The 27883-nt window shown below is 44.4% G+C and overlaps 1 protein-coding gene and 1 long non-coding RNA gene across 2 annotated transcripts in view; one reads left to right on the top strand and one right to left on the bottom strand.

Moving 5' to 3' along the window:
* Window positions 1-913: 913 nt before the first annotated feature.
* The window catches only part of LOC137846258 (uncharacterized), a 98819-nt gene continuing 71849 nt past the window's right edge, over window positions 914-27883 (bottom strand). Inside the window, exons 5-7 of the long non-coding RNA XR_011090433.1 lie at window positions 9092-9175; window positions 4558-8759; window positions 914-3267 (exon numbers count right to left, since the gene is read on the bottom strand). This is a non-coding gene — a long non-coding RNA (uncharacterized lncRNA). The remainder of the gene's footprint in view (window positions 3268-4557; window positions 8760-9091; window positions 9176-27883) is intronic.
* The window catches only part of PAH (phenylalanine hydroxylase), a 40291-nt gene continuing 19553 nt past the window's right edge, over window positions 7146-27883 (top strand). The window contains exons 1-4 of the mRNA XM_068664082.1: window positions 7146-7284; window positions 11482-11589; window positions 21326-21509; window positions 27728-27816. Of these exons, the coding sequence (XP_068520183.1) occupies window positions 7243-7284; window positions 11482-11589; window positions 21326-21509; window positions 27728-27816 (423 nt within the window). The 5' untranslated portion in view covers window positions 7146-7242. The remainder of the gene's footprint in view (window positions 7285-11481; window positions 11590-21325; window positions 21510-27727; window positions 27817-27883) is intronic.

The following is a 27883-nucleotide window of genomic DNA, read 5'->3' as shown; positions in this document are numbered from 1 at the left end:
GCTGCCCGATGCAAGCGGCATTTGTTTGCAACTGGGGATTCAGGGTGGCCCTGCCCTACGCAGGGGGAAATTCCCCCTGCTGCCAGGCAGTCTTGCTTGAGGCTTAGGTCTAACTGTGCAAAAGCAGCACTGAGGCTGAGAGCTTGGAACTGGCATGACTTGGGGGTCACACCGTCCCCTGGGGCTGTGGGAATGTGGGTGGCCTGGGTGACACCGCCAGGCTCAGCACTGGGACACGTTGGTGGCCCTGGTCTTGGTGCATGCAGCAGCGAGGAGCCCAGCACATCTTTCTATCCTCGCCCTCCTGCCTTGCACATACCCACCTGTTTGTTCAAGCTTGTTACTCCTTTTTCTGTCTCCAGCTGTATCATCCCCACCTTTTTCTGAGCACCTCTGCACTCTGAAAACTCAGAGATACGTACAATCTAACCCTCAAAAGAAGTAGGACCATTGCCTTACCACCTTGCCACTGGAAGAGATATGGCTCTAGGGAGTCCCTGGCAAGTGGTTGTCATGCCCAATGCTCACACCAGCCTCAAAACATGGCAGGAATGGACCTGCACAGCCTGAGCTGTTCAGGTGTCAGTGGAAATGAGTGCAAAAACAAGCCCTGCTCTGCTGCTGGCCTCAATTACAGCAGCTGAGGCTGCACAGATCACCTCCTCTGCCTGTGGAGCCCTGACCCTTGCTGGGCACGTGGCTTTAACAGCGATAAGCAGCAACTCTGTGTGGCAGAACATTAATATGCACCTGCCAACTTAGCAATATTTAGCATGGCACCATTTAATGCAGATGCATGATGAAAAAGACAGTTTCTGGTCTAACCTCTGTTATGCTGTTTATTTCAGGGTTCTCCTCAGTGGCCACCGAGTATCTTTCTAATTTTTAGCTTGCTGTCTCATCAAACACCAAATCTACCAAATGATTTTATTTTCTTTTCGGCAGGACAACCGGCATGCAACATTCAGTATTGTCTCTGCATAGGAAGCTCTCTCTTCTCAGTTCCAAGTTTTCTGGATGATTCAGTCAGGGACATCCCTTGTCTGACCTCACTGCACTGGAAGTAGCAGTTGCATCATCAGCTTCACGTTGTGATGTTACAGGAGCGAGAGAACAGCAATGCACCAGTGGCATTAGAAAGTGGCAACAGAGATCAGAAAATGAAGTACCAAATTGATTGCAGCCTTGTAGACTATATATGTACATAGAGTAATACTTATGGAGTAGTCCACTGCCAGAACTAGTGTGAAAAGACTGTGGCATGGAAATTCCTGCCCTTTTCCCCAAATGGCAAAATGGACCAGAGTTTCTGGGTCCCCCTTTCTTGAGTCTCAGAGGGCTCTGAACAAGAGCTCTTAAAAAGGCAAAAGGCGTGAGTCCCAGAGGTCACCACGTATAACTTGCATGTAATTTCACCTCCAAAGCTCCATTCTCCCCTGGCTCCCTGGGCCTGGGGGGCAATGGGGGAAGAGCCTTTTCCTCCCTTTACTGAGCATGCCCCTCTCCAGTTGCTGCCATAGTGGAACAAGCTCATCCTTCGTGTTGTCTAAGGTAACGCCAATCTTGGCATCTTTCTGATCTGCTCACTTCGCAGAGTAAGGGGCCTGGGGCTGCCAGGTTTATAGATAATAAATAGTGTTTCGGGGTCCCCAGCCTCCACCCACTTGTATGCACAGTCCTGCACCTGCGCCTTGAAATTCTTAATTCTAACATAATGATAAATAGCTCTTGCCCTTTTCATTGGTCTTATTGGACTTTCCCCTTTTTCTTTTTTCTTTTTTTTTTTTCCTTCTACTTTTTTTAATCTTGAATTGTCATTACTTTATAGTGTCTTTTTTATGTGCCTAAATTTTGTGTGCCACACTCATGAGGTCTTTTGAAGTCCTTTTTTTTTTTAAAAAAAAAAAAAAAAAAAAACACTTTGGTATGCTTTTTTTCACCCCTTTTCTTTTTTTAAAGGCCATTTACGTTATGATTAAATGCTGTCTTGGAAAGGCAGAACGAAAGTCGTTAATCTATATAGATCTTCAAAGAATCGATACATTCGGGACTTCTGTAGGATTTGTTACACTCCATTTTGTTACAGTAGGCAGCTCGTCTGGATTTGGGCACATGTGTTTCTCTCCCTCCCCTCGCCCCCCCCCCCTTCTTCCAGCTTCCCCCCCAAGAGTGAAAATAAAGTAAAAGGTCTTTCATGGTAAACAAAACCAGCTTATTCTCCACATAGAACACATGAATAGCTGGAAAAAAACTTACAATAAATGGTGCATTTTTTTCTCTGCTGGGTATAGCATTCAAGATCAGTCCAGTATTCAAGAAGCAGTCCATTTTTTGCTCAGCAAGAGAGTTTAGAAAAGAAGCGTGGGGTCTATTCAAGGATCTTTTCCCCTTCACAATTGCTGGGCTTTATGAAACCTATCTTCCATGCCTTGTCAGAGTATTTCTGGGGACCAATTAGTGCTTTGTTGCAAGGCTTCTTTGCTGAATCTTTGAGCAGCAAGAAAAAGCTCTCTTGAGTCTCCCCTTATTTTGACTATTTCAGTCATTACTCAGTGTAATAATTAATATGACAACTGGACGCTGAAGTTTGTATAGAAACACCTCGGCTGCAGGAGAGAGCGTGCAGTGGGTGGTAACAAGCTACAGATCAGACCGAGAAGCCACACACACAAGGAAAAAAAAAGAGAGGGAGAGAGAATAATGAATGAAAAGAAAGAGGGAAAGAATAAAGATAAATAAATAGTTGGCGCAACCCAAAGAAACATAATACAGACTTGGAAGGAAAAAAAAAAAGGCAATTAGGAGGCAGGGGAGGGGGCGGGGGACCCCAGAGTGGTGAACTTATTTTGAAACAGTTTCTATGTGAATATAATTTTCAAAACTTTCCTACTTTTAGGAGGTAGGAAAGTGATTTTTCCTGGTGACTATTCCTTTGGGTAAGCCATTTTCAAGGAGCATCTGCATACATTTTTGCATACTTGATAGACTTAAATGTCTCTTTCTAAGCATGCCTTTAAAGAAAGAAGGACTTTGAGCATTAAAATGTGTTGGCGACTAATTATTGCCCGTCCTGCCCAGGGTGGATGGAAGCTACTTCCCGGGACAGCAAGTTGCAGGAGTTTTCTGGTGTTGTATCGTCTACCAGAGGAATACAGCCTGCACCACCGATGAAGAATTAAAAATGACGTTTGACCAGGGACACTGCTGAATTCTTCTCGAAAAGGCGCCTTGGGATGAACCCTCATCACTTTGGAGACATTTCTTGGGCTGCCAATTAGGGCATAATAAATAATTAGAGGTTTTAAGCATATTAGATACAGCTCATGCTAATGAGCTACATCAGGTCTTGTGCTAACCTGAAGTGACAGTTTGCATATAGGGCTGCGAGAAAAAAAAAAAAAAAAGGAAGGGGGGGGGGAAAGCAGCAGCCACCCCAGCCGCCCACCCCAGTCCGTTCCCGTCCCCGATGTCCCCTCCGCGGGTCCCGCAGGGCGCTGCCGCCCCCCGGCCCCACGCCCGCCGAGCGCTGCCCCTGGCCCGCCGGTGGCCCCATTGTGCGGCCACGCGTCCCGCGTCCATCACGGCCGGGATAAATCACACCGGGCTGACCCCCCCCCCCCCATCCCCATTCTCCTCCCCCCCCCCGCCGCCCAACCCCTCCAACACACACTTTTTGGACAGGAAAATTTTGGACGGAGGAGCGGAGGGCGGTAGGGGTGGGTTCCCCAGGCTGTCCCCTCCGAGGTGGCAGTCCGCGGGATGGAGAGGGGTTGGGGTCATGCAGCCTGGGAGGCGGACCCCCCCCCCCCCGGGGGGCATGGGGGTGCAGCCGCCTCCCTGTCCCCATTCCAGTCCCCGTCCCCGACCCGTCGGTCGCTGTCGCGGGGACACAGTGCCACCTCCCGGCCACCCGCGGGGGTAAGCGGGGCTGGCAGGGGGAAGCCCGAGGCATTTCTAGGAGCGGGCGGCGAGCCCGGCTCTTGCCAGGAGCGGGGAACATGGCCCGGAGGTTTTGCAGCCGGAGGGTGGGAGGATAGGAGGCTCGGTTGGTGTCTAAAGGGAGCTGCTGCACCGGGAGACCTCTGGGAAATCCTTAGGGAATATCGACCGGGGACACCCCTCTGCCTTGTTCACACATCCTCATTCAATCATCATTTGGGAATTTTTCAGCAGCTTCTAGAAAAGCCCCTCTCCATCGCTCACTGCTCACTCAGCCCGATGGGGACACCCCGAACCCGCAGGGAGCTGCAGGCCAAGGATAGTCCCGGTGTCCTCGCATCCCTGCCCAAGCCAGAAAAAACTCAGCTCCGGGTAAGATGCTGCTCTCCAAACTCTGCCTAAAGGCAGAAAGGGGAGAAAGCAGTCTGAAAAGCAGCCAAAGTCTGTGGCCCTTTGAACTTGCAGCATGCCGTCCAGGGAACCAGCCAAGTTTCAGTGCAAAGAGCCCTTTTAGTTGTGGCTGAGCAGCACGGCCAGGAATGGCTGTGTGTGGGGCGTGCATTTCTGAGGGACAGAAGGTGCTTTCAGATGAAGGCAATGCAGGACATCGGTGCCTACCTGCACATGGTTGGAAGGGAAGGAGTGGGTTGCACGGTGCTGCAGCAAGAGCCCAGAGCAGGACCAGCAGAGCCCAAGGCTCAGGTGCTCACCCAGGGGCTGTGGAACCAGAGCCGTGGGACAACTTGAAATGCAAGTGGGAAATCCCAGTTAGCAATATCATGGCAGGGCAATGAACCTACACTTGGGGGGCTGAACTACGACTTCAAAGAGCGCTCAGGAAATCTGGATTCAGAAATGGTCCAAAGTAACCAGAACTGATGCAATCGTGTTCATGCTGCAATGGCATTGGAGTAAATGCTAGCTTGTGCATGCATGCACACACAAACTCACACACTACTTTGCTCCAGAACAAGAGAATTTGGGAATTCCTCCTAGCAAGAAGGAGCTTTGCTTCCCTCAGCTAATGCCTTTTGCTACCAGGCAATTTCTGAAGGCCCAGGCTGATTAAACAGTGAACCAGTGGCAACACACTAGTGATATCATTATGATTATGTAGCAATAAGAAATAAGCTTGCAATATAAATAGAAAAAACAGAGTGTGGGAGGAGTCATAAAAAAAAACAACAAACAAATTACAAGGATTGAGCACGAGCAATATTTAGTGTATCTAGTATTTCACTTTACTTTGTCTTTATTGTCAAGGTAGAGTGAACAGAAAGTGGAAAACATAAGGAAGGGGGAGGAGAGGGATGGAAGAAAGGAAAAAGACTCAGTGCATGTGAAAGCCTCAGAGAAGGAAAAAAAGAACAAATGTTAGTAGAAAGAGAAAAACAAAGAAAAAGGAAGGCACAAATGATTGAAAAAAAAAAAAAAGATTATGACTTTGGCTGACATAGCTGTTTTGGTCAGACTTAGGACATGTATCTGTTTTAAAATCTAGTTGAAAAACATACCATGTAGAGAGGCACGGCATGTGGGCAAAGCAAAAAGCAAACAAGAACAGTTACTGGAAGCTGTCCTACACAGGGACTACTATAATCAGTGTTATCACCATCCTCATCTCACTTTTTTTTTTTTTTTTCGAGGTGGCCTTCAATGCCCCTGGCATCGACAGAACTGTGCTGGGTGCTGCACAAACACAGGACACAAAATGCTGCCTCCCATAGTGAACCTGTTGGATGAACAGATCAAAAGCAGTAGTTTTAATACTGGTAGCAAGGTCAACCTGCCCTTCACCTACTGCACCACCTCTCCTTGCCCCAACCTGATGCTTTGGTGACAGCAATGTCCAGGGTGGCACATGTATATTATATTTGGTTGCCTACCTTGCTGTTAGCCTATAACATAGGATTGCAGTTCATCTCAGAAAGTCACTTTCTACCTGTGCATATGGCCATAGGATGGACAAAGAAGAACGTTCTCTGAAAAATGTGTTTTGTGTCTAAAGCTCTGAGTTACTGCAGATGCACATCATACAGTACATAATTTCATTGGGCTGGATTCTGACTTGATAGTCATGGGGTTGAACATGGGTTTGGACCAAGATTCTTGCAAGTGCCTCCCTACTGATCAGATTTCCAGCTACTGGATTTCATAATTACAAATAATTCATGGCAAGTCTTGGTTAAAATCTACCAGTCTGAATTTGTTCTGGAGCATGCAGTAGAATTTCCCTCAAGGCTCAAATAACTGTGAAGGGCTGATTCTTATGTTCCACAGAATTTATCTTCATCAGAAAAATGCAGCAAGATTACCTGCTGTGACATAGCCTGTCTTAGTGTAGACTTCAACCTTCCAAATAACAAAATAGACCTTGACCATTCTCTTTTTTTATTTTCACCTGCCCTCTAGTATCAGGCTATAACTTTCCTTCATTCCTTCAGTCTCTCTGGTGACTCATTCCAGTCCAAGTGTTGGCTGGTTTGTACCAACCCTTTACTAACCATTTCCGAATTCATTCATGTTCCCGCTCTTCCCCTTGTAGCTCTCCATGGTTGACATACCTAAAAGCACATGTGCACCTTCTGCATTTCTTCTGTCTCCTCCCTGCTCCTTTTCTTCCTTTTCTCCATGTTGAGTTCTATATCCCAGAGCAAGTTTCATGAAGTTAACACCTGTTTAATGCTTTATACTGGGCCTCTGTTGTCTCCAGTGGCTGGTGTGCAGAGCTGTCCCCTGCTCTCTGACCTCTTGGATGCAGCCCAAAGGGCCTCACTAAAAGACAAACAGTCCAGCTGCTGCTGAGTTGTGCCCCGTGTCTGGCATGCAGACAGGTTCCTGGAGAACATCTGATCTCCAATCACATGGAAGGGAAACCCACCAGTCGCTAAACACACACACAGCCGCAGGAACAGACGAGGGGGAAGGCTGAACCCAAGTCAAAGCGTTGATGTACAGGAATGAAAGCAGCGGCTGACATTGATCAGGGGAAGGAAGGCTGCTAATTCAAAGCATGCCGTTTGTCCACGTTGGGCACAGATAGAAACAATATGCTGGAGAGCTGCTACATGCTGGGGGGGACCGAAGGGGCTGGCTTGTCCATGTGCCAGGGCTGGGTGGGTGGGGGGCGTGGAGGGAGAACGCCCCCTTGGCACAGCATCTGGGGGGAGGGAGCTGGAGGAGGGGATGGCTTTGCCTCGCTTCCTCCACTTTAAATACCTTTGCACAGAGCTCTGGCCACCACGGTAAGGTCAGAAGGCTTCACCCGCAGCCTCCCTGTGTGGGCATCGCCGCCTCCGCAACATGGACGCGCAGCACTGCAAGATGAACGGCGAACTTTTCCAGGTAAGCAGTGGGGCCTGTGTGCCTGCTGTTCGCCGGGAGTCCCTCTGTGCCCCTCCATGCTTGCAAATCTTGTTTCCCATTCTCTAAGATGCCCAAGATGGGAGGAAACAACACGCCTGTCTCAACAGTTTTTGGTGTTTGGATGCCACCGTTGTTCCCTTTGGCAGCTGGCGTGCTTGTCTGGAGTTAATTGTGCTCACAAATGTGTGGTGAGAGCAAAAATGAAAACATTCCAACAGGGGAAAGGAAGGAGAGACAACAGATCAGGGTCAGGGGACCTCTGTAAATGTGTCCTTGCGTACATGGCAAATAGAAGAAGCAGCAGAAAAGACCAGCAAATAATTAGAGGTCTCTTAAACCTGTGTGACGAGAACAAGCTGTCTTCTTTAGTTTAGGGAAATTATGTGCTCTTCTGGTGGAGCTATTTGGTAACTTTTAGCACTCTGACATATATTCCCTCCCCGCTCTTTTTTTTTTTTTTTTTTCCTGGATGTTTATTGACTTACTTTGAACTCTTTATTTTGGAAAATACAGGAAAGTACTGAAACCTATGACTTTTGATTACAGGCACTATAGATAATGTAGGAGCAAGTGACATAATTTGAGGCCAGCCTGGTTAATTATTAGGACTGAATTCTGTCCTGTGCAATGTCTCTGAAGCTGGGGACAAGCTGTGGAAGATATGAAAAAACGGGCTTCATTTCCTACAAGTCTTTTTAGGTACAGAGCAGCCAAGGAAGCCTGGTTTCCTACTGCTTCATGTGCTGAGGTTGAACTCCCCTAGGGATACGCTACTGTTCCACCTTGCTGTTTCTCCAAGTTGCCTAATCGTTTGGTCCCAGTGAGATCTGTGGGAGCTGAGCATCTAGCTACCTTAAGAAATGGACTCTAAATGGCTTGGAAACTTGTTCAATTTTTAAGAGTAACTTTGGAATCTTATTTCCATTGAAATATTTTTTTTTCAAAGTTTTCTATATTTCTATTATTTCTATACTATTTTGTATACTATTCACTTTCTCTGAAACTACAGAAAAAAACTTCCTCTAGCTTCAGCAGTGTTGGAATTCACACTGAAGGGTTAAACAACTCAGAAATGAGTTTGAAGGCTGACAGGTCTGTATTATTGACCTCCCAAACTGCCATGTGTCAGAAAGGAAATATCAATCTCTGTGTGAAGTAGTTAATTAAGAACATAGATTTGCATTGCACTCAGGCAAACTGTCCCTGCATCTACACATCACTGATGTAAGAGACTGCTAGGTCCAGAAATGGTTGTCTGTATTTGTCAACTGGTTCTTATACACATATAGGTCACATATGCATATCAGATTAGCCATGATCAACAGTTAAAAAATACGCATATATATGACAAAAAGCTCAGCAATACATGTGAGTGCCTGCATTTGTGTTGATGCATTGGCTCCAATGTCTATTGATGTATATTGCCTCCATACATATCAAAAAGATCTGGGAACCTGTCAGGAAAATAATGCTTTTAGTCTTCTTTCCTCTTGCACTGAAAGCCTCCACCTCTCTGGACAGATTTAGGCATGTACTGACTTTTGTACAAAGACCATCCCAGTGATCTACATTCACATGCAGATGTGCAAAATGTTAAGCAATTGTCACCATGTTTACAAAATTAGTGCCTACTGCCTTCTGCAACTTTTTAGCACAACATAAACCAATTTGCAAGCGTGGGAAAATGAGTGAGAATAGCCTAAAAGTGGCCGATCTCAGCATATCAAGGCTAGTGACCAATGAGAATCTATCACTGTATAAAGAGATTAATTCATATCAAAGTTACCTTGTAGGACTTGAGCCTTGTATTATATCCTCTGCTGATGTTCAAAACACAAGTTCTTCCTTTGTCACACAGAGTCAAGAGAACCTGCAACAGAAGCTGCTCCATGAGGCATGCCTTGGCAAGAACATTTAAAAAAAGTAACTACAAGTCTTTTAAAACATTTCTAGAGCAGAACATGAAAACCAAATTCTTGGCCCACTAAGCAGACACTGGCGTAACTCAGTTCTGTCCTTAGGGTGAATTTAACTTGTTGAGATGGAGAAATTGTAACAGCAAACCATGCAGGACCACAATTTCGGATGACAGTTTTGGTTACGCTAACTATAATAAAATTTCCAGGCTACTGACATTTTGTTTGCTTTTTGACAGACTCCTGTCACTGTTTTCCCTTGTGGTTGCCTCAGATGTCAAATGGCTTTCATTAGCCAGCTGCTGCACCATTCTTGACTGCTTTTCCTCTTGGTCCCTACCAGCTAAGAGCAAGGCCAGCTCCCTGGTTGGCTGAGAAACCAGAGAATAGGGAGATACTCCAAGACATAGCACAGTTGAGTAGGTGACAATCTTCCCTCTGGTCCATAAGACCAATCTTTCTACTACAGTTCCCACCAGAGTTTCCGTGTAAGGATGGAAATCATTTAGATAATCTGCATGACTGCTGGAAATAAAACTAGGTAGAAAAATCTGTTGTCAGACTTCATGTTCACATTAGCAGCAGCCTAAAAGTCAGCCTGAAGAATCAGGAATTATTTATTTTCCAAAAAAAAAAAAAAAAAAAAAAAGCAATTCATTATAACATTGCCTCAGAAAATGTAGTCCCACCAAGAGTTTTATGGCTTTTGGGCAGCTGGATTTCATTATTAATCTGTCTTCTACAAAGACTGCTTTTGCTATTTCTAAGGACAATATTTGGGAACTGAGACTCTTTATGCTCTGATTTATATGTTAAATTTAGCAATAGCTAAAGCGGGGATGGACTCTGACTGAAAAAGTAGGTCTTAATAAAGAAAAATAGAAAGGGTGGATACTTTTAGTCAGGCCTTGACCTAGGACTTGTTACATCAGCCTCTGTTACAACCCTCTGTGTTGCTGATGTCTGGTGTGATCTTTGAAATGCCATCCAGGGGTGATTTGCCCAAGGCCACAGACACACAAATAAGATCCTACTGTGACTTCCAAAAGTTTGTGGTGGTTGTGCTTCAGATTTACAGAATCACAGAATCATCTAGGTTAGAAGAGACCTCCAAGATCACCTAGTCCAACCTCTGGCCTAACACTAACAAGTCCTCCACTAAACCATATCACTACACTCTACATCTAACCATCTTTTAAAGACCTCCAGCGATGGTGACTCAACCACTTCCCTGGGCAGCCCATTCCAATGCCTAACAACCCTTTTGGTAAAGAAGTTCTCCCTAATATCCAACCTAAACCTCCTCTAGCACAACTTTAGCCCATTTATGCTGACAGTGGAAAAGTTAAGAAATTCTGGAAATCATCAGGCTGTTACCTTCCATGTCAAGTACTCAGGTAATTTTGAAAAACTGGCCCCACTCCATGACTTAGTTTCCTGTTCCTAAAGTGGTGAAATAGCTCTTCTGTACATAACCAAGGTTTTGTGAAACACGTGTACAGAGACATATTAAAACATGAAAACAATTAAAACAAACATTCCTCCTGCTTGGGAGTACTGGAAATTGTGTTTTGGAATTTGCAGAGCAGAAAATCAGTAAGAGTCAGGAACAAACATAAATGAAAACACGTCTTGTTCTAACTGAATCTTTAATCACTGCAGGATTTACAGAAGAATTAAAATTTGTGATAGCATTTTCTTCCCCCTCCTTTTTTTTGGGCGTGGTGGTGATATCTTATTTTGTTTTTAAACCAATTTCCGTATCCCTCTTGTGAATACCACCTCTCCTGATGTTACCTGGAAGATGGAAACAGAACTGAAGGGAAATGCAGATCATGGCCTGTATCTCTGCACAGAGCTAATCTACCTTGCTCTTCTTAATCCTGAGCATTAATGAAAAGGAAGCTTGAAGATCTTTCACCATAGCTGAAAACAAAGTACAGAAATGTTTCCAGTTTTCCCTGAGCTTGATATACCTGAGAAGTGAAGCAGGGCTGAAATGGAGTTAGGCTATTTTTCCCCCATTTTTGAATACCGTCCTTACACATGGGACATAGTTTCCAAGAATGGGTCTTGTGCCTCTACCGTGATAAATAAGAGCAGCCCCAGAGCTGTCCCTCAAAGCAACAGTTGCCTTGATTCCTACTGAAAGCATCTGTATGTCCTCTCTACATCACAGAATCAGTGCAAAATGATGGTGGAGAAAGGCAAACCTGGCCCCTGGGGTGAACTTAAAAGTTTTCTTGTCCTTTTCTTTCAGGAATCTATGTACATTGAAGAGCCCTCAAATAAAAATGGTGTTATTTCTTTGATCTTCTCTTTGAAAGAAGAAGTCGGGGCACTGGCTAAAGTTCTGCGCACATTTGAGGTAAATGTTTTTTTTTGTTTTTTTTTTTTTCAGGAGACCCGACCATGTCTTTAAATCTTTCCATTGCAGAAACTTTTGCTCAGGGTGTTTATCATCACATTGCTAATTCTGTTTCATTGTCATAATGGGGTAAATAGGAACCATATCTTTTCTGAAGTTAAAATCACTTAAAGTCCTGGAGCTCAAGTTGCCTTTTTAAGTGAAAAGTTAGATTTCTAGCTTTTAATTTAAAACATCCACCTTTAACCGACACAAGGGTGAAAAAAAAATTGCATTTTTCTACTTTTAATAAGGAAGTATTCCACTGTAACTGCCAGAATAAGATATAGAAGTGAATCAGGTCATAACCTGGGGTTGGCATTTGGGTAGGTATATGTATAGTATAGAAAGGCAAATATAACCCGAACATGAGCTGTGGGGCATGAAACATTTCTACTGGAGGGAGCAACTGTCCTCATAGCTCTTGTCCACCTCAGTACATCTGATATAAACAAACTCACCACTTTCCAGTATTGGTATTTCTACAGAGGGGGCAGAGGGTACCTCTGAAACAGCACCAAAATGACAGCATTTTGCAGTTTATTCACTCCCAAGGAACTCATGAACTGGCTGAGTTGGAAAGCTTTGGGGGAAACAAGGAGACATTTACCTTTCAGGACATTGTGTGCCTACTTATTCTTGAAGAAATATTTCCCAGATGTCATGGATGCTGTTTAAAAAGCACGAAATCCTTGTAATTCAGCATGCTTGTATTGCAACACATACAGCTGTGTACTCTGTGCTCCCACACTCTGTTATATTGGTTTTGCAACTTTTTTAAAAAAAAAAGACAAACATCATCACGTGATAGTTGTGCCTGAAAGCAGTTCTGTCTATACTACAGTGTAATAAGTTGTGGTCTGCATACTTTCCATTCATAAACTGAACTGACTGGGAAATGAAAGATTTGTGCACTATTAGTACAAACAAAAAATAATTATGAGTTATAGGCCATATTTGAATCATTAAGATAAAGGAGATTTCATGCTAATGACAGCAGAGCTGGTCTAAATCTGTGAACTGACTACTGTAACACAGTCCCACAAAATGTCTGTATGTTGGCAGTAGGTGTAAATGAACTAAGGAAGGCTGTTGATATTTCTTGTTAAATGGATTGCCATCTACTAAGCAAATTATTACCAACTCTTCTGCATGGGATTTGGTGTAGGAGGGAGAGAAGTAGCTGCATCTAGGATGTGACTCTTCTTGCCCCAAAACAGGTACCCAAACTAGGCAAGCTGAATCATGGTTTTCCCCTGCAACTCTGATGGCAACAGGGGGGATGGAAGTTCAGGTTTAGGAGCTCTGCATTGTTGGGCGGGTAGATTCCCATCCCAATGAGGCCAATTCTTCCTGGGCCAACTCGCAGCCTCCCCCAGCACAAAGGTTGCAAAAGGCCTGGCATAGGTGCTCTTGGGCAAGATTTGAATTCTGTTGGCAATCTTGTTGGGAAATGGATGGACCTTGTCATGTGTGTAAGTGATGAGCCTACATGGCTGAGACAACCTCCACCCTTTCCCAGCTGGGCCATGACCGTGGTGTCTCAGGGGGGCAGACTTTGTGATCTGAGGCACCTACAGCAGAGCCGGGGAAGGTGGTGATACACAGGTGATGCCCTCTCTGCTCTGAAAGGAAGATAAGAATGGGGACAAGGTGGAAAACTTCCAGAAGATTTTCTTCTTGTATCCCTTCCCTGCTTGACAAAATCATCTGTGAGAACCAGGTTAGCTACAGGAGCTGGTCCGGACCCGCTGTTGGTGGGCTTGTCTGGAGAGGGAGACCCCAGCCTTGTCCCCTGGGTTACAGCCACCACGTTGGCACTGTCCCGAGGAAATGTGGCGAGTAAGTCTAAGAGGGGTGGCACAGGGAGAAGATGTGTCTCTTTTGGCTGTTGCTGCCTCACACAGCCACATGAAACAGGAAACAAAACACAAAAGCCACAAAATACGATCAGACTGTTCCCCAGAGTGGAAGCAGCACCACAGATGCTGGTCCCTGCAGAGGGATGTACCTCCAGAGCTATTTGTGCCGAGGCTGAGGGCTGGCCGCACACGCTGAATTTGGACCCTCCCTGGTCCTGACCACAGCTGGGGCTGCCCGGGCCGTCGGGATGTCTCAGGCGTGGGAATGTAGGCAGAGAACAGGGCTCTACCCTTTCTTCCTCCCAGCTGGCACTTGGGAATTATTAAAGGGCCGTGCCTCCTGCGCTTTGAGGATTCCTCTTTGAGGATTTTGCCTTTTTTCTAGACAGCCTACAGAACTACTCTGGGCCATGAGGGGGGAATGCAGAGAATTAAAAGAACTTTAAATATGCAAGTGTTGAAAAGAAATCCTCTCTGAAGAGAGCAAAGAAGGCATAGAAGCAAGGTTCAGACTGCAACATGAGGGTTTGAGAAGACACCCAACAAAGAGGAGACCTCACGGTGCTAGCAGCAGCCAGGCTGCCTTTCTGTAAAGCAAGTCTTCATGTGGACATGGGGAGGTTCATCCTCACCTTGGTTTTCCAGCTGGAGCAAAATTCCTGCTATTCTGGGAGAACTTGTCACTCGTGTGTCCCTGCCCAGGATGCAGGAGTACCTCCTCACCACCAGGCTCACAGCCAGCCCATGCCCCATTTCCATGCTGAGGTTGCACTGGGCCAGGCATCAGCTCCTATCCCGGTGTCCACTGGAGCAAGAACCTGAGGGGAACTGTGCTGTTCTACAGCCCGGCCCCGCAATTGGGCCTGGAGGCCTGGATAATGGGGCCCAGGATGAGTGGCACATCAAGCACCATGGCCGCTCCTCAGTCTAGATGTAATCCATGTTCAACCAGGAGGCAAAATTCCCAGAGAAGGAAGTGGTGTCCAAACACAGCCCAGTGAACTGGGTAAGCCCCTGTTTTGGGTGGACTGAAGGTAGGGGAGCCACCTATGCAGGCAGGTGAAGGCAGAAGGCCAGTTGCTACAGAGCACATGCACCTGGCACAGACTTGCATTCAGAATTACAACTGTGACATCAAGCTTAAGGGAATTTCACTGTGTTTTGATGAATAATCTATTATTTGTCTTGCACAAACATCCCTCAATGTTGCTCATGCAGCTGACAGAGTGACACTTGTTCTCACATCTGCTTTTTGCTCAGAGACCCAAACTCTTGCTTTCTTTTGAGGTCCCACTTACACTCAAGATTGTGGATAAAGTGAGGACTATGTAGATTGAAGGATTTTTTTTTTTTTTTTTTTTTTTTTTTCCTTGAGGAATCTCCTCCATGTACTGAGCTCTTTATGTCTGCTGGCTTTATGTCCAAAATCTTCTTTATTATGTCTATGTTCCTCTTTATTCATTTTCTCTACTGTGTTTCAGTGTTGGACTTAAGCATAACCTCTGAAAAGAAAAAACAGATGTAATAGCAGCTCAGTCATGTCTAGCAATAAACAAATCATTAATACTGAATCGACTTTCCTTTCACTCTAGCTATTCTGTATGTATATTGGCATGTGGTAAAGATTTGCTTTTTGGTTAAATAATTAAACCCAATTATTTTCACTTGAAAAGCCTTTTTATACATAATCTTTATCCAACACAGTGTGGATGCGGCTTCCCTATGGGTTCTGCTTGGGAAAATCTGTCCTCTTTGTGGGCTTGAGAGTGGCTGTAGAGACAGCATAAACCCATCAGCAGAGCCCTTACGCTGACCTTATTTTAATTTGACTATAAACTAAGGCATTGCTTGGTGCAGCCATACACTGTTTGTCTGAGTTATGGTATTACAGAAGATGGTAGCTAGGAAGCCAAAACTGGAATTAACATCTGTCTGACACAGAACATAACATAAACAAAATATCATGCTTAAAATCAGGAAGACAAATCATAGTCGTTGTGGAGTTATGTTTTTTGATTCACTGCACAAATAAGAAAGCTACGGAGTGTAAGTCCAGGTCAGAAACAGACAGAAATCTTCCAGGTTTCTTATCAAAATTGAAAGATAAGATTACAATTGATGTGAATGTTTATTTTCTCTAGTGATAAAAGCTTATTGAAATTGAGATCACTTTTTTTTCTTTTAAAGTCCATTTTGAAAGAAAAAAAAGTAAAAAGTCTTCCCCCAAAAGATCAGTATTTCCAAATCTAAATTTATAATTTATTATACAAAATACTATAACTAAGCATTTCAATATATAAAAAGGATTGCCCTTATTTTGAGTTGATTTTTTTTCCACATGAATTTATAAATACATTATTTTCCTCTGAGGTCTTTTTTTATGATTATTTTACAAGTAGTAGCAGACATCTCAGCTGTAGTACGTGTCCAACATTGTGTAGGAAAATATTAAATATTTGCTCAACCCACCATCACACAGGAGCCTTCCATCTCCTCTTCACTGACATGACCTTCCCAAGAACAGAGAAGGACTCCAGTACAAGGTCCAGCCTTCACCAGTGCTACTTCCAGTCAGTAGGGCTCTAGCTCACAAGCTGCCCCGCTGATTTGCATCAGGTAGAACTCTTACTCTCAGAGTAAATTACTACACCATGGGAGGACTGGCTGGGATTAAAACATGCACTGAACAAGACTCTGAGCTTTCAGAGCCAGCAAAGATGACTGTGCCTTTTTTTTTTTTTTTTTTTTTTTTTGTATTGTAGCTTACTTTATTCAACAGAAAGTCCAAAGTGACAGATATCCCTTCATCCCTTGGGTAGGTATTGGCTCGGCAGCGTTTTGTTTCCAAATCAGGAGAGGCGGGCAGTCACTTTGGCCAGGGGGTGTGTTGGAGGTGTCTGCACTGATAGGTGAACACGCCAGGCATGCCTCTCCACCACAGTGTGCATAAGCCACAGCTACGACTGTCTTTAGTACATCTAAACTCAGTGCTTCAAATCAATGTTTTCACACTGTGCTCTCCTGTTTCCTAGGCCAGGGGAGCAGGGATCCTGGGTACAGTGATTGATATGACAAGATTTTAAAGAGAGGAGTGCCCTTTTCCTATATGATTGTGGAGTGCCACATGTTCTTGTTTGCTTTTTTGTTTGTCCCACTCCAGGCATTTTGTGGCTTTATTGTGCTGAACACCTTATAGCAAACTTTAGGGCTGGAGAAGAAGTGAGAAGTGATGGATACTAAGGGCCAGCTGCCTGCTGGAGCCATATGTTAGCAGGGTCCCCTCTGGGTCCCTTTGCCCCCTGAAGCTTGTTCATGAAGTGAAGACCATGGCAGATGTGAGGGAGAAGATGGGGAAACTTTATGCTCAGCTGAGAAGCTGTTCCTTGGAGAGTAAAGCTAAACATGACAGGTGTCTTGGTCTTTACTTTGGGAAACTGTGGCTGAAGGCACCTCTGTGACTTCCTAACTTCTTTGATCTATGAAAATTAGGCACTGAGTTTCTACCAATGCTTCTGAAAGTCTTGTTCTGGAAGCACTGAACTAGTCTGTGTTAAGGGTTAAAACAAGACATCAATTTCTTGTAACAGGAAATGTGAGTAAATCTTCGTTCTGGGAGATTTCATTCAAGTTTTCACTGAATGTTCATTAACAGCGCTGTAGCACTGTTGCTGATATTCATCTGGTAATAATGTGGGTATCCTGATGAAGCCAAACTTACTCAATGACAATACTCACATAAACAGTCTGTGGATGCATTTCACAGCTCTGCTTAGTTTCAGCAACCGTGTACAGGAGCATTTAGTAATGCATAAACAAAAGGATGTAAAAATGCCATGGGAACCAGTAGCCCACAACATTTTTAGGAAGTACCTGTCCCCACTCAGAGTTTCCCAGTGTAGCTGTGAAAAGAGAACTTGTCTAGCAATCAGGCCATTAATCTCTTAGAAGGAGTAGTCAATTTTTGTTGCCAGTGACCTGCACAAGATTGTTGATGTAGCATAATATCTGTAGTGTGGGGATCTACTGCCATTGTGTGGCTGCTGCTGCATGTAAGACATTTCCTCCATAATCTGGGGAAGAAGCTGGAGTTGCTTCATGGCCTCTGAGAGGGAGCCAAGGCTGAGGTCCAGCTGTGGGGAATGGTAGGCGGGGAAATGGGAAATCTCCCCCAAGGTCTTCTATTACCTCTGCTGTGAATCAACATCCCTATGGCTAAACCCTGTCATTGAAAAATCATGACTTGCACAAAACAGGCTTAGTTTCAATTTTTTTTTTTTTTTTTTTTTTTTTTTTTTTTTTTTTTTTAGCTCTGAGAGCATGTCTTGAGACTTTTTTCTAATGGGGAGTAATAAGAAACACAGTGAATGTGGATATTCAAATAATGGAAGCTGAGAATTGTTACCCTCAGGAGTGCAGGTTTTAAGAAAAAAAAGCAAGAAAATTGGAGTGACTTCTGATAACTTCAAGGGGTCTGCCAATACTGTACCCTTGTGATCTTGGTTAAGTGTTACTCCTAAATGTTCCCTCAGTTCTCAAAGCAGAATCTGTTTTGTGATGTTCACACTATTACTTAAATACAAATTGAGCAGCTAACTACCCTCCTACCTGCTCAGAAGCACTCCAGAAGGTATGAGGCTGCATCACAGGATACAAGAGACTCACCCTTCATGCAGTCCATAAACCTAAATAGAAACAGGGAAGTACCAACCTGCTTCAAGTATTTTGCAGGTGTGATGAACAAAATAGGTTAGATTCAGCAAAGGCATGAAGCCTCTAATCTCAAGCCTTGGGCTCAGCTGATTTCTACCAGTTCTAAAATAGGAAAGGCAGAAGTGTTAACAGTTTGGATGTAAATCAAAGCCCAAATATGTGACAGGCCAGATCTTCCAACACCTGGAGTTAGGTTTCATCAACAAAAATTAACTCAGAAATCATGGAGTCTCATCAAATAAATAAATTCAAACTTCTTATCTGTACTTTGAGGACATATGTTGTTAAGATTTCAAACTACTAAAAACACAGAGAGACTGAAAACTGGTCAAAACAAGCAAATAAACTAAAAAATTCCCCCACCACCTTTCTATGGTAACCGTTTGGCTCCAGAAGTTGGAGCTTCAAATAAAACATTGACTACTCTGAGAAATATGATGCAATTGCAGGATTTGGCAATACTGAGGATACAAAAGTTTTGAATAATGTGAAGCTGTGAAGACTAAACACTAGATGGAGTAGTTGGACTAGAATGAAATTGAGATTTGTAAAGCAACGCTAGTAACAGAGCCACTGTAAATATTTTGAAATTGGGTATTGCTTATTAGCAATATGCAGCATATGAGAGCATGCTTCTGTGACAGCACCAGTTAAGGGATGTACGCTGCTGAACTCTTGCTTTAAAAACAGTCACCAGAAGGGTTCTCCCTTCAGCTGCTCTGCTGCTATGTCCTGAAGCCTCATCACAAAGAGATAAAGAGTTTTGCATGTTGCTGAGTTGCAAGCACTCCCTGAATAACCAGCTGAAATGGCTTCACACCCTGCAGGAAAGCTATCGTACTCATCCCAGGTGTAAAAAAAAAGAGGTGACTCTCTACATAGTTCCTTCTTCCCTGTTTTTTTTTTTTTTTTTTTTTTTTTTTTTTTTTTTTTTTTGTAGTTCTTTTTTAATCCCCCTCTTAGGTGTGCCTGGCCCAACCTTTGCTCAGGGGGGCGTTTTGTGCCCACTCTCCACCTCTGTGGGTGGCTCTGCTGGATGGTTGCCAGCTCTGTGGTGCTGCACCCATCTCTGCAGCACGGCTGTGCTGAAGGGGCCGGGACCCCTCCATGCCTGCACTCTGCCCAAAGCTTTCCAGCTTGGAGTCATTTGAGCTTCCAGCTCCCGGCTGCTCCACCACCCAGTGCCTTACCAAGCTGAGGGTACAATGCACAGTTCTTTTGTGAAAAGGGGCTTTGGAGGCCTAAAACAAATTGTCCTCGGGGCCCAGCACAGTGACAGCCATTCTCTGCCTGCAGACAGCCCCACGAGGACAGCATCTCTCAAGAGCAGCAGTTGGTGGTGAATGCGCTTTTGACCTTTTCAACTTATTGTATTGGTATCTAGCCAAACAATTTAAGTTCATCTGTAGCGTGCGACACTCAGGAAACAGAGGAATGACATGCATGCTGTTTCCTACCAAGTAATAAACTGCCTTTTGTGGTGGAGTGAATAAGGCCTTTGCTGCTGATAGCCAGATGCCCCCCTGCACTGTGCAAGCACTGAGAGCAGCAAAGAAAACCTTAAAGTGCTTGAGAAGCTCAAGCTAGAGGGAGAAAAAAAAAAAAAGGCTCCCTCTTTCTTCCCTGCAGGTCACAAATAGATCCTTGCAGCGTTTCTTCATGGATGAAATCCTGACCCCACTGTAGAGGTTTGACACTGACACCAGTGGGGACTGTCAGTTCACCCCATGTAGGTTAGGGTCTTCCTAAGCCTGAAAGCAGCAAAACAGAAGCTTTTCCAGGGCTGCTGAGCACCATGTGTCAGCTCCTCTGGCACTTCTGGGGTTGCTCTTCAGGCCAAAATTTCCTCATGGGGTTAACTCTGTTCCTTGCGAGGGACAGAAGGACTGACCCAGCCAAGGTTGCAGCTGCAGTGGGAGCCTGAAGAAAGGTCAGCACTGACTGAAATCTATTTAAAAGGTTTTTCTCAAAAAAAAAAAAAATAATATTTTTATATTCGAATTACAGTGCTCAGGAAAACCTCAGAAGTTTAGCTAAACTGAGCTCTATTTTCCTGGGCTTGCACTTAGATCACAGAGTCATGACTGGGTGAATATGATTTTTAGTTACCTATTGCTTTACCATTGTTATGGCAGCAACTGAAGTCAGGTACCAACAGGCCGTAGTTGTCACAGCTATGGTTGCCAATAGTCCCTTTCTTGAGAGCTAGGAGGCACTGCTGCTTGTCAGTGAAGATCTTTGTTGAGATAGAATTTGACTTTCTGTGATTAAAAAAAAAAAAAAAGGTATTTATTTTGTGTGTGTGTGCTTTAAGAGTGACCAGATTCTGAAGCAGGTTGCCCAGAAAGGCTATGAAGTGAAGTCTCTAACTGTTGAGACATTCAAAACCCAGCTAGAAACAGTCCTAAACAACTGGCTTTCATGGAGCCTGCTTGAGCAGAGGTTTGGACTAGAAGATTTCCAGAAGACCCATCCACCATCAGTGACTGCAATTTTGTGATTCTGTGATCCTAAAACACATATGTTTTTATTCCCATAACCATGGGCTACCTTTTTGGTGCAGATCCCTGTTTAGCTTGATCTCTGCCCAATACTTGCTCACAGGTGTGTGCAGGTGGCTTTGCAGGTGACTGTGCAGTGGCTTGGCAGAAGCTTAGCTCACAGGATGGTCCACTCCTTGCTTTTCCAACCTTCTTCAAAGATGCTCATAAATGCAGCAATCACTTTCTCATAAGAAGGTGAAACTCCTATTTCTTGTGTTGATCCAGTGGAAATGTTCTTGTCCACACAGACAAGTTCCCAATATCTACTCACAGTACTGGTGTCACCATTTACAATACAAAGCCTATTTGCAACTTGTATCCTGCTGTCACCTTTTTCAAAGATTTGTGTAGAAATGGTCCTTATGCTAATGCTCTGCACAGGGGTAAGTCTTTTCAGTTTTCCTTTTCATCTCTCTCCCTGTTCTGAAAATCCTTAGTCCAGTGGCTACCAGAGAAAAGTCTCTGCTTTTGAGCTATTTGTACTGTATGGTATGGGTTGTTGACTGACACGAATTTTAGCTAGCCTGTATGTCATATTTCTTCCCCCAAACCCTGTGTAACCAAGATCTCTCTTTCTCATAGGAAAAAGGTATAAACCTGACACACATTGAGTCTCGGCCTTCCCGTCTCAACAAAGATGAATATGAATTCTTCATTAATTTGGAAGGCAAGAATGTGCCAGCACTAGACAAGATCATCAAGTCTTTGAGAAATGATATTGGTGCAACGGTGCACGAGCTTTCACGAACCAAGAAGAAGGACACCGGTAAGCATATACTGGCAAGGATAATATTGAGAAGGAATATTTATGTAACATACTTAAATTACTTCTTTTTCTTCTAGCAAAGGAGTTACTTTTGGACCTGTATGCTTAAGTTTCCCTCCCACTGTCTATTTTGTCCATATTGTAAGCTTTTTCATATGGAGATTTTCTGTCACTATACATTGCCATTCTCCATTTTTGGCCATGATTTTGACAAGGTCTCCTGGCAACTGTTGTTACACTATTATATTTTCATCTGTTTGTTTTGCTGACACCACTCCCAGTCCCTTAAAGACTGCTGTATTGCAGTGGGTTGATACACCAGTCGTTGCTCATTTGCTGACTCTTTACAAACTGTTTATTCAATGCAACCTTCCTTCAAAGTCCAGCCATCTTCCAGATTCTCCTTACTCAGGTAGGATGCTGACAAAGGGCAGCATAACAAAACAAAAAGTGACAGCAAAAACCCTGACTGTTGCAGTGCCTCCCCCTTAACAAATGTCTCTGGGACCTCACAAATCACCATGGCACAAACCTTGTGAGCATAGGTGACAAGAGCCCTGTCCCATGCATCCTCCAGGGACAAGGGGAGGGCTTACCCTCCTGTGCTCCCTGGGGCTGGTACACCCCTTTGAACACCTGGATTTACTTTCCAATTTCAATCTCATGAGTTCTGTCAGCAGGCCTCTGAAGCTCCTTCCTTTTGGGGCCCATGAACCACTGGGCTGAGTTGAGAGGGGAGGAAAAGTCCCCAGCAGTGGCCAGCTTCCCCTGCTCTCCTTTGCACAGTTGCACGCGAGTCCAACACTGTCCACATCTCCACTGTTTTTGCTTGGGGATCCCCCTCACTCCTGCTATAGAAATTAGGTAGGCTCTGCCACCCACTTCAGTGGGACCATAATTCTTCTTTGCTGGAAGAAATCCTGGGGAGACCAGTAGTAATCCTGCCTTTGGATGGAAATAAGATTTTCTGAGTTGTACACACTCCTAATTTTTGATGGAGTTGAGGCTGCTTGGTACAGAGGTGGCTGCCCAGCACCCAGTCTGAGACATACTTAAATGCCTCTTCAGATAACAGATGTGATTTTAATAGGATTTCAGACTTTAAATACTTTAGATCTGGATCTTCCTCTTCCTTCCTAGGAACAACATGAAAGAACATTAATACCTTTGTGAGATCAGTGCTGGTAATCCTTTTACCATCTCCTTTGTGTCTTCCCCATGACATTGCATTTGAAGATGAAAAAGAAGAAGGCAAATACTCTTTGGAGTCAGTTCTCTCCATTCATGACATAGAGGGACAAAGGGTTGATTAGCTGATTTATGATCATGTCAAATCAAAGACGTTTTCTCTTTGGGGATTTTTTATTTCCAGGAGAAATCTATACGGCCTAGCAGGATTTACCATTATTTTGTTTTTCTAGTTACTGTTAAGAAGACGTTGAAGTTATATATAAACAGAAGCCAGAGTCAGAAAGAGATGCAGCTCTAAATATCAGCCAGGAAGGTTTAGTGACTGAAATTCTGACCTCACAGAAGTCAGAACTCCCATGGTCTGCTGTAGGATTAAGTTTCACTGCATGTTACTGTGTTGATCAAAGCATTTTTTTGAGTTAGATTATCCTGTCAGTGCTGCAGAAAGGGACTTGATCCCCTTCCGTTGGAGAGGATAACTTGTGTTTGTTTGTTAGTTCCAATAACTCAGAAATAGCATAAAGTGGGAGCAACTTACTGCCAAGGAAAGAGAGGAAGATTGATATTTCTTCTTACCCTTTTCCTTTTTCTTTTTTTCTTTCAATTTCAGCTTCTCTCATGGGTAGTAAGGGTCCAGTCAAACTGAAATCCCCAAAGAGCCATATTCGAAAGGTCAAAGAAGCACTGCTTAGGGGATGAACTGTGGGTGGCAAATTCTGGGCTGAGGCAGCTACATGGGCAGACTGAAATGGGAGCAGACTGAACTGTAGGAAGAGTGGTAAGATGTTGTCCTTTATCTGTGATGGCATTAACAATTAATAGGCCTCATGGTGCCTTTTAGGTCAGCCTGCCTTTCAAATGTATCCTCCTGGCAAATCTGGTTGTAATCTACAGACATGCTTTTGTGAAATATTATTCCCAAAGCACAGAATGAGAGCAATACACCTCCAGGGAGCAAAATTTCAGGCAGATGGTTCATGGGGATATCTTCATGCTCTGATAGGTTGGCAGGTAAAGCTGGGAATGTTTTCTCTTGGAGCCAGTCTGGGGTCCCACGGGACCAGTTCTCTCACCACTGCCTAAAGATGCTTTCAGTCCTTCCTTGTTAGGGATTCACTTAGCTCACGCTCATGATTTGAACAAAAACTCTTCTTTTACTCAGTTTCCCATAGGAAGCACACAGTGCCATTCCTGGAGCAGTGCTTTGCGGAAAGTCAAAGGAAATTACTGGCCTTTCCCCTCCTGAATAGCTTAGCATTAAACATATATGTATTCTTTTTTGGCCAAAGTGCTAATGAAAACTCCCCCCCCCCCCCCCCCCCCTTCTTTTTTAACCTGAACACTCTTTTTTTTATTTTTTATTTTATTTTTTATTTTTTATTTTTTATTTTAATAGTCTTTACTCTCTCAAAAGCAAAATATAGTTTTGGTTTCCCTTTACAAACCCAAAGAGTTACAAATAGGAGGCGGATTGACAGTATAATTTTAGCTGTGAGCAGGCCAGCAAAATGCCATAAATCCAAAGGTAATTTCAGAACTCGAGGTGGTCTAGCAGTCACTGGGCCAAAAGCCTTTTGTAGAGATGGGAAGATTTGTTCTGAAAACACAGTGCATCTCTTCATAGCTCTTTTTGGAAACAAGCTAGATATCTGCAGACCACTTGGAGCCCATGAATAAAAATAATTAAATATTATTCTGTTGCAGCATTAGGCAAATGCAGACAATTTATTGCATTTCTGAGACAGACTGGAGGCTGATGTTCTGTAGGGTCCTTGTTTGCTAAACCCTGAGGCTGGCCAAAGCATTTGGGACTGTTTAAAAAAGGGCTAAACCTGGGCCTTGAACTGCTATAAATTGCATAGACCTGTCTTTGACCCTCCTCACAATGGTCCAAATGGAGGAGTTCTGCAGAAGTCCTCACTGCCCCTGCTTTGCTGCCCCTCATATAAATGGCTTATTAGCATTCTGCTAAGCATTTGACCCCATGGTAATTTGGTCACCACTTGGGTGTCCAGCACAATCCCATAAATGCTGCCGTTTCACTTACAGACAAATCAATATTTATTACTGATCAGCCCACGTTTGCTCCTCGGACCTTCACAGAGGCCCAGTGTTGCAACAGCTTGCTCTGGCAATTCATTAATGGCCGTGCAGACAGACAGCGAGTCTGGTGAACGGGGCTGGAGGAGGATGTCGCAAACAAAATATGGGAGAGATTCAGCCAGGGGATAATTTGATTTGATCTTTTCAATAGTTGCAGGGGGGGCTGGGGTCAGCCTCCCGGCACACCACAGCTACACAGAAGACGCAGTAGCTCTTTTGCATCCTGGTGCCTGTTGCCAGGGTTGTATGGGCTTGGTGGCTGGGCCAGGGCTATGCTCAGCATCTTTGATTCTTGTTGCCACAAGAGCTGAGAATGTTCAGGACTAAAGTCCAGCTATGCTGGTGCAAATAGCTCAAAGAATCTTCATGATTCTTTTACAGCTTGAGCCTTTTCACCCAGAGCAGCTCTCAGAGCAGCACTCCTGGAGCTGTCACCAGTGTCTGGGGGGGCTGGGAGGTGGGCAGAAATCTGCTGAAAATAGGTTCAGTACCTATACAGGCTGCTGTACCTACATAGAGGAAAAGCAAGCCACCCATCTCCATGTCTGAAACTGACAGTGCGTCAGTCTGTCCCAGAGTTTATTACAACCTCTGCACCAAGTGCTTTGGGAAGCTTAAGAATAAAATATGTTTAATGAAAACAATTCATTCTTATACATCTATTCTATGGCTTCCTGAAGCTGGAATATTTCAAACTCTGCCCACCTAGACCTTTTTGACCCCAGGCAGCAAATCCCTACAGATATCATTGCTGAAATCCACTGCAGACCTCAGCCTCCACTGGTTTGTCTGCACAGTCTGGACCCTTCAGATCATGATGCTTCCCTGAGAATAGTGATTCCTCACTTGAACACTGACAAGTGCTTTGCTGTGGGCTCTCAGACAACTTTTTTTCCAGTGCCCAAAACATTTATCAGGATGCTTCACTGATGATAGTGAATGTCAGCTTCCCTGGCAGTGGTGAGTCTGAAGCACAAAGCAGCGAAGCAATCCCCCTACCTTCATGTAAAGGCCACTGCCAGAGCTAGGAGATGAACCCCCTGCCCTGCTGTGTGTACGGAAAATAGGGGCAAGAGGGTAGGGTGGGCTCATCATTCATGAGGTATGTCTCTACTGACTCCTCTCTAGAACTCAGACACCCCTGTTTCTAATCACCCTCACACTGTTTTAACTCGAGGGGCTGGAGGCGCAGGAAGGTTACTAACAGAAAGGTGGAGAAGAGAACTAGCAATAAACTCAGCAGTCACTTGAGGAGGGTTTTCCTGGGCCTGCTGCTGCCATCTAGTGACTTGTGCTGGTCTGTCCGTCAGGGCAAAGCAGAAGGCTGTGCAGCTTGAAAGCAGGTACCAAAGCCCACTTTTGCTGGGAGGAAGAAGGGGAGGCACAGCAGAAAGGACTAAGGAGCTAGGGGAGGCCCCTGCATTGCCCGGCCTGCTGGAAATGAGTCTTACGGCTTGCAGCAGAAGCGTTGGATAGAGCCAGGCTGGCTGGAGCCAGGCTGGTGGTGGGACAGCAAGTCAGGGGAGCAAGCCATCTGTGTGGGGCTGAGCTGTGGCCACAAAAGGAGCTCCCCGCGCCACTCCAGCCGCTAGGTGCAGGTGTCTCACAGAAACGCAGCACCACAAGTACCCTCCGTGCTGTGAAGTGCAGCAGAAAGAGCAAGGCTGAATAGTCCAGGAGGCAGAGTTATCCTCTTATCCCATAGGTGGTCTGTCAGCGTCCAGGATGAGCCATGTCAGCAAAGCACTGTGGGGAGCTTGTGTAGCAGCTGCTGGCAGACTGCTCAGGGGCTCCATCCTCAGAGGGAAGCTTTTCCTAGGAATCAGGTTCACCTGGGACAAAACACAAATCAAATGGGGAGGAAGGTAGGGCTCAGAGGCAGCGCTCCCAGCTGAGCAGAGCCACACAGAGCAAAGAGCAGTTTTGCTAACTCTGTCTGAGCAAGTCACCCCTGTTCACACAAGAAAGTCACTAAATGAATTGCCAACATTTTATTTATAGACTTCTGAGAGACCTTGGGCTTAAAGCAACAGAGCATTGGGTGTTATTAGCCTCATGGTCCATGGAGTTGATTTTTATATGGTATAGAGAGCACATGGAACATGATTACAGGGTCTGAGCATGGGGTGCAACTTTAAACGGGCCTGTTCCTGTTCCTCAGCAAAAGTATGGCAGAACTGAAAGCAGTACGTAGAAAAGTGATGAGAGTGCTCAAGAACAGGCAAGAAATACAAGAAATACAAGAACTGTGCTAGAAATACATAGGCAAGGTGTCAGCCAGGTTGAAGGATGATAGATGGAGGAAATGACAGGGAGCTATAAAATCCTAGGTGTCCTGTAGAAGGTAAGGACAAATGAAGTCTGTGTGCAGGAACTAGTTAACATCAAATGAAATAATCAAGCTTTAAATGCAGTAATACAATGCTAGTCTGAGTTATCAGGCTGACATTTATCATTTTATTTCATCATCCTAGCCTAAGTGAGCCCACCAAGTAAGTCTTAGACAGAGATTTTCAGGGGGTCAAATAGTCTTGTATCCATCTTATTGTGGGATTTCTTGCTGTTCCTTTGAAATGGCTGATTCTAGCTACTGTGAAAGCAAGGATAATCTGGAAAAAATACTGTTTGGGTAAGCCAAGAAAGCAGAATAATAAACAGAAAATCATAAACATTACAAACCAGCTCTGTGCCAAGGGCTAGACATTCCTGATGCTCTGTATTATTCCAACAGCACAAAACAGCCACAAATTCAAGAAAATTTGCAGGGTTTGCTCTTGCCTTCTACTACAAGGAAAGGCCAATGCTGTCAGAAGTTTGACCCCTACATATTTATTTTTATGATGAAGAAATGGAAAGACCAAAAGGACGTCCCTAACCAAGTAACAAAGAAGCATACCAGTCTCTGTTTCTTTTCTGTTTTGCAGTACCATGGTTCCCAAGAAGTATCCAGGAGCTGGACAGATTTGCCAATCAGATTCTAAGCTATGGAGCAGAACTGGATGCTGACCATCCTGTAAGAAACAGAGCTTTGCTTTTTAACATGTTTCTAGTTTGGGGATTGATGTTTTTCTGATTTACAC

Source organism: Anas acuta, chromosome 1 (assembly GCF_963932015.1).
Source record: "Anas acuta chromosome 1, bAnaAcu1.1, whole genome shotgun sequence".
Lineage (NCBI taxonomy): Eukaryota > Metazoa > Chordata > Aves > Anseriformes > Anatidae > Anas > Anas acuta.
This window is presented reverse-complemented; position numbering and strand designations above follow the sequence as displayed.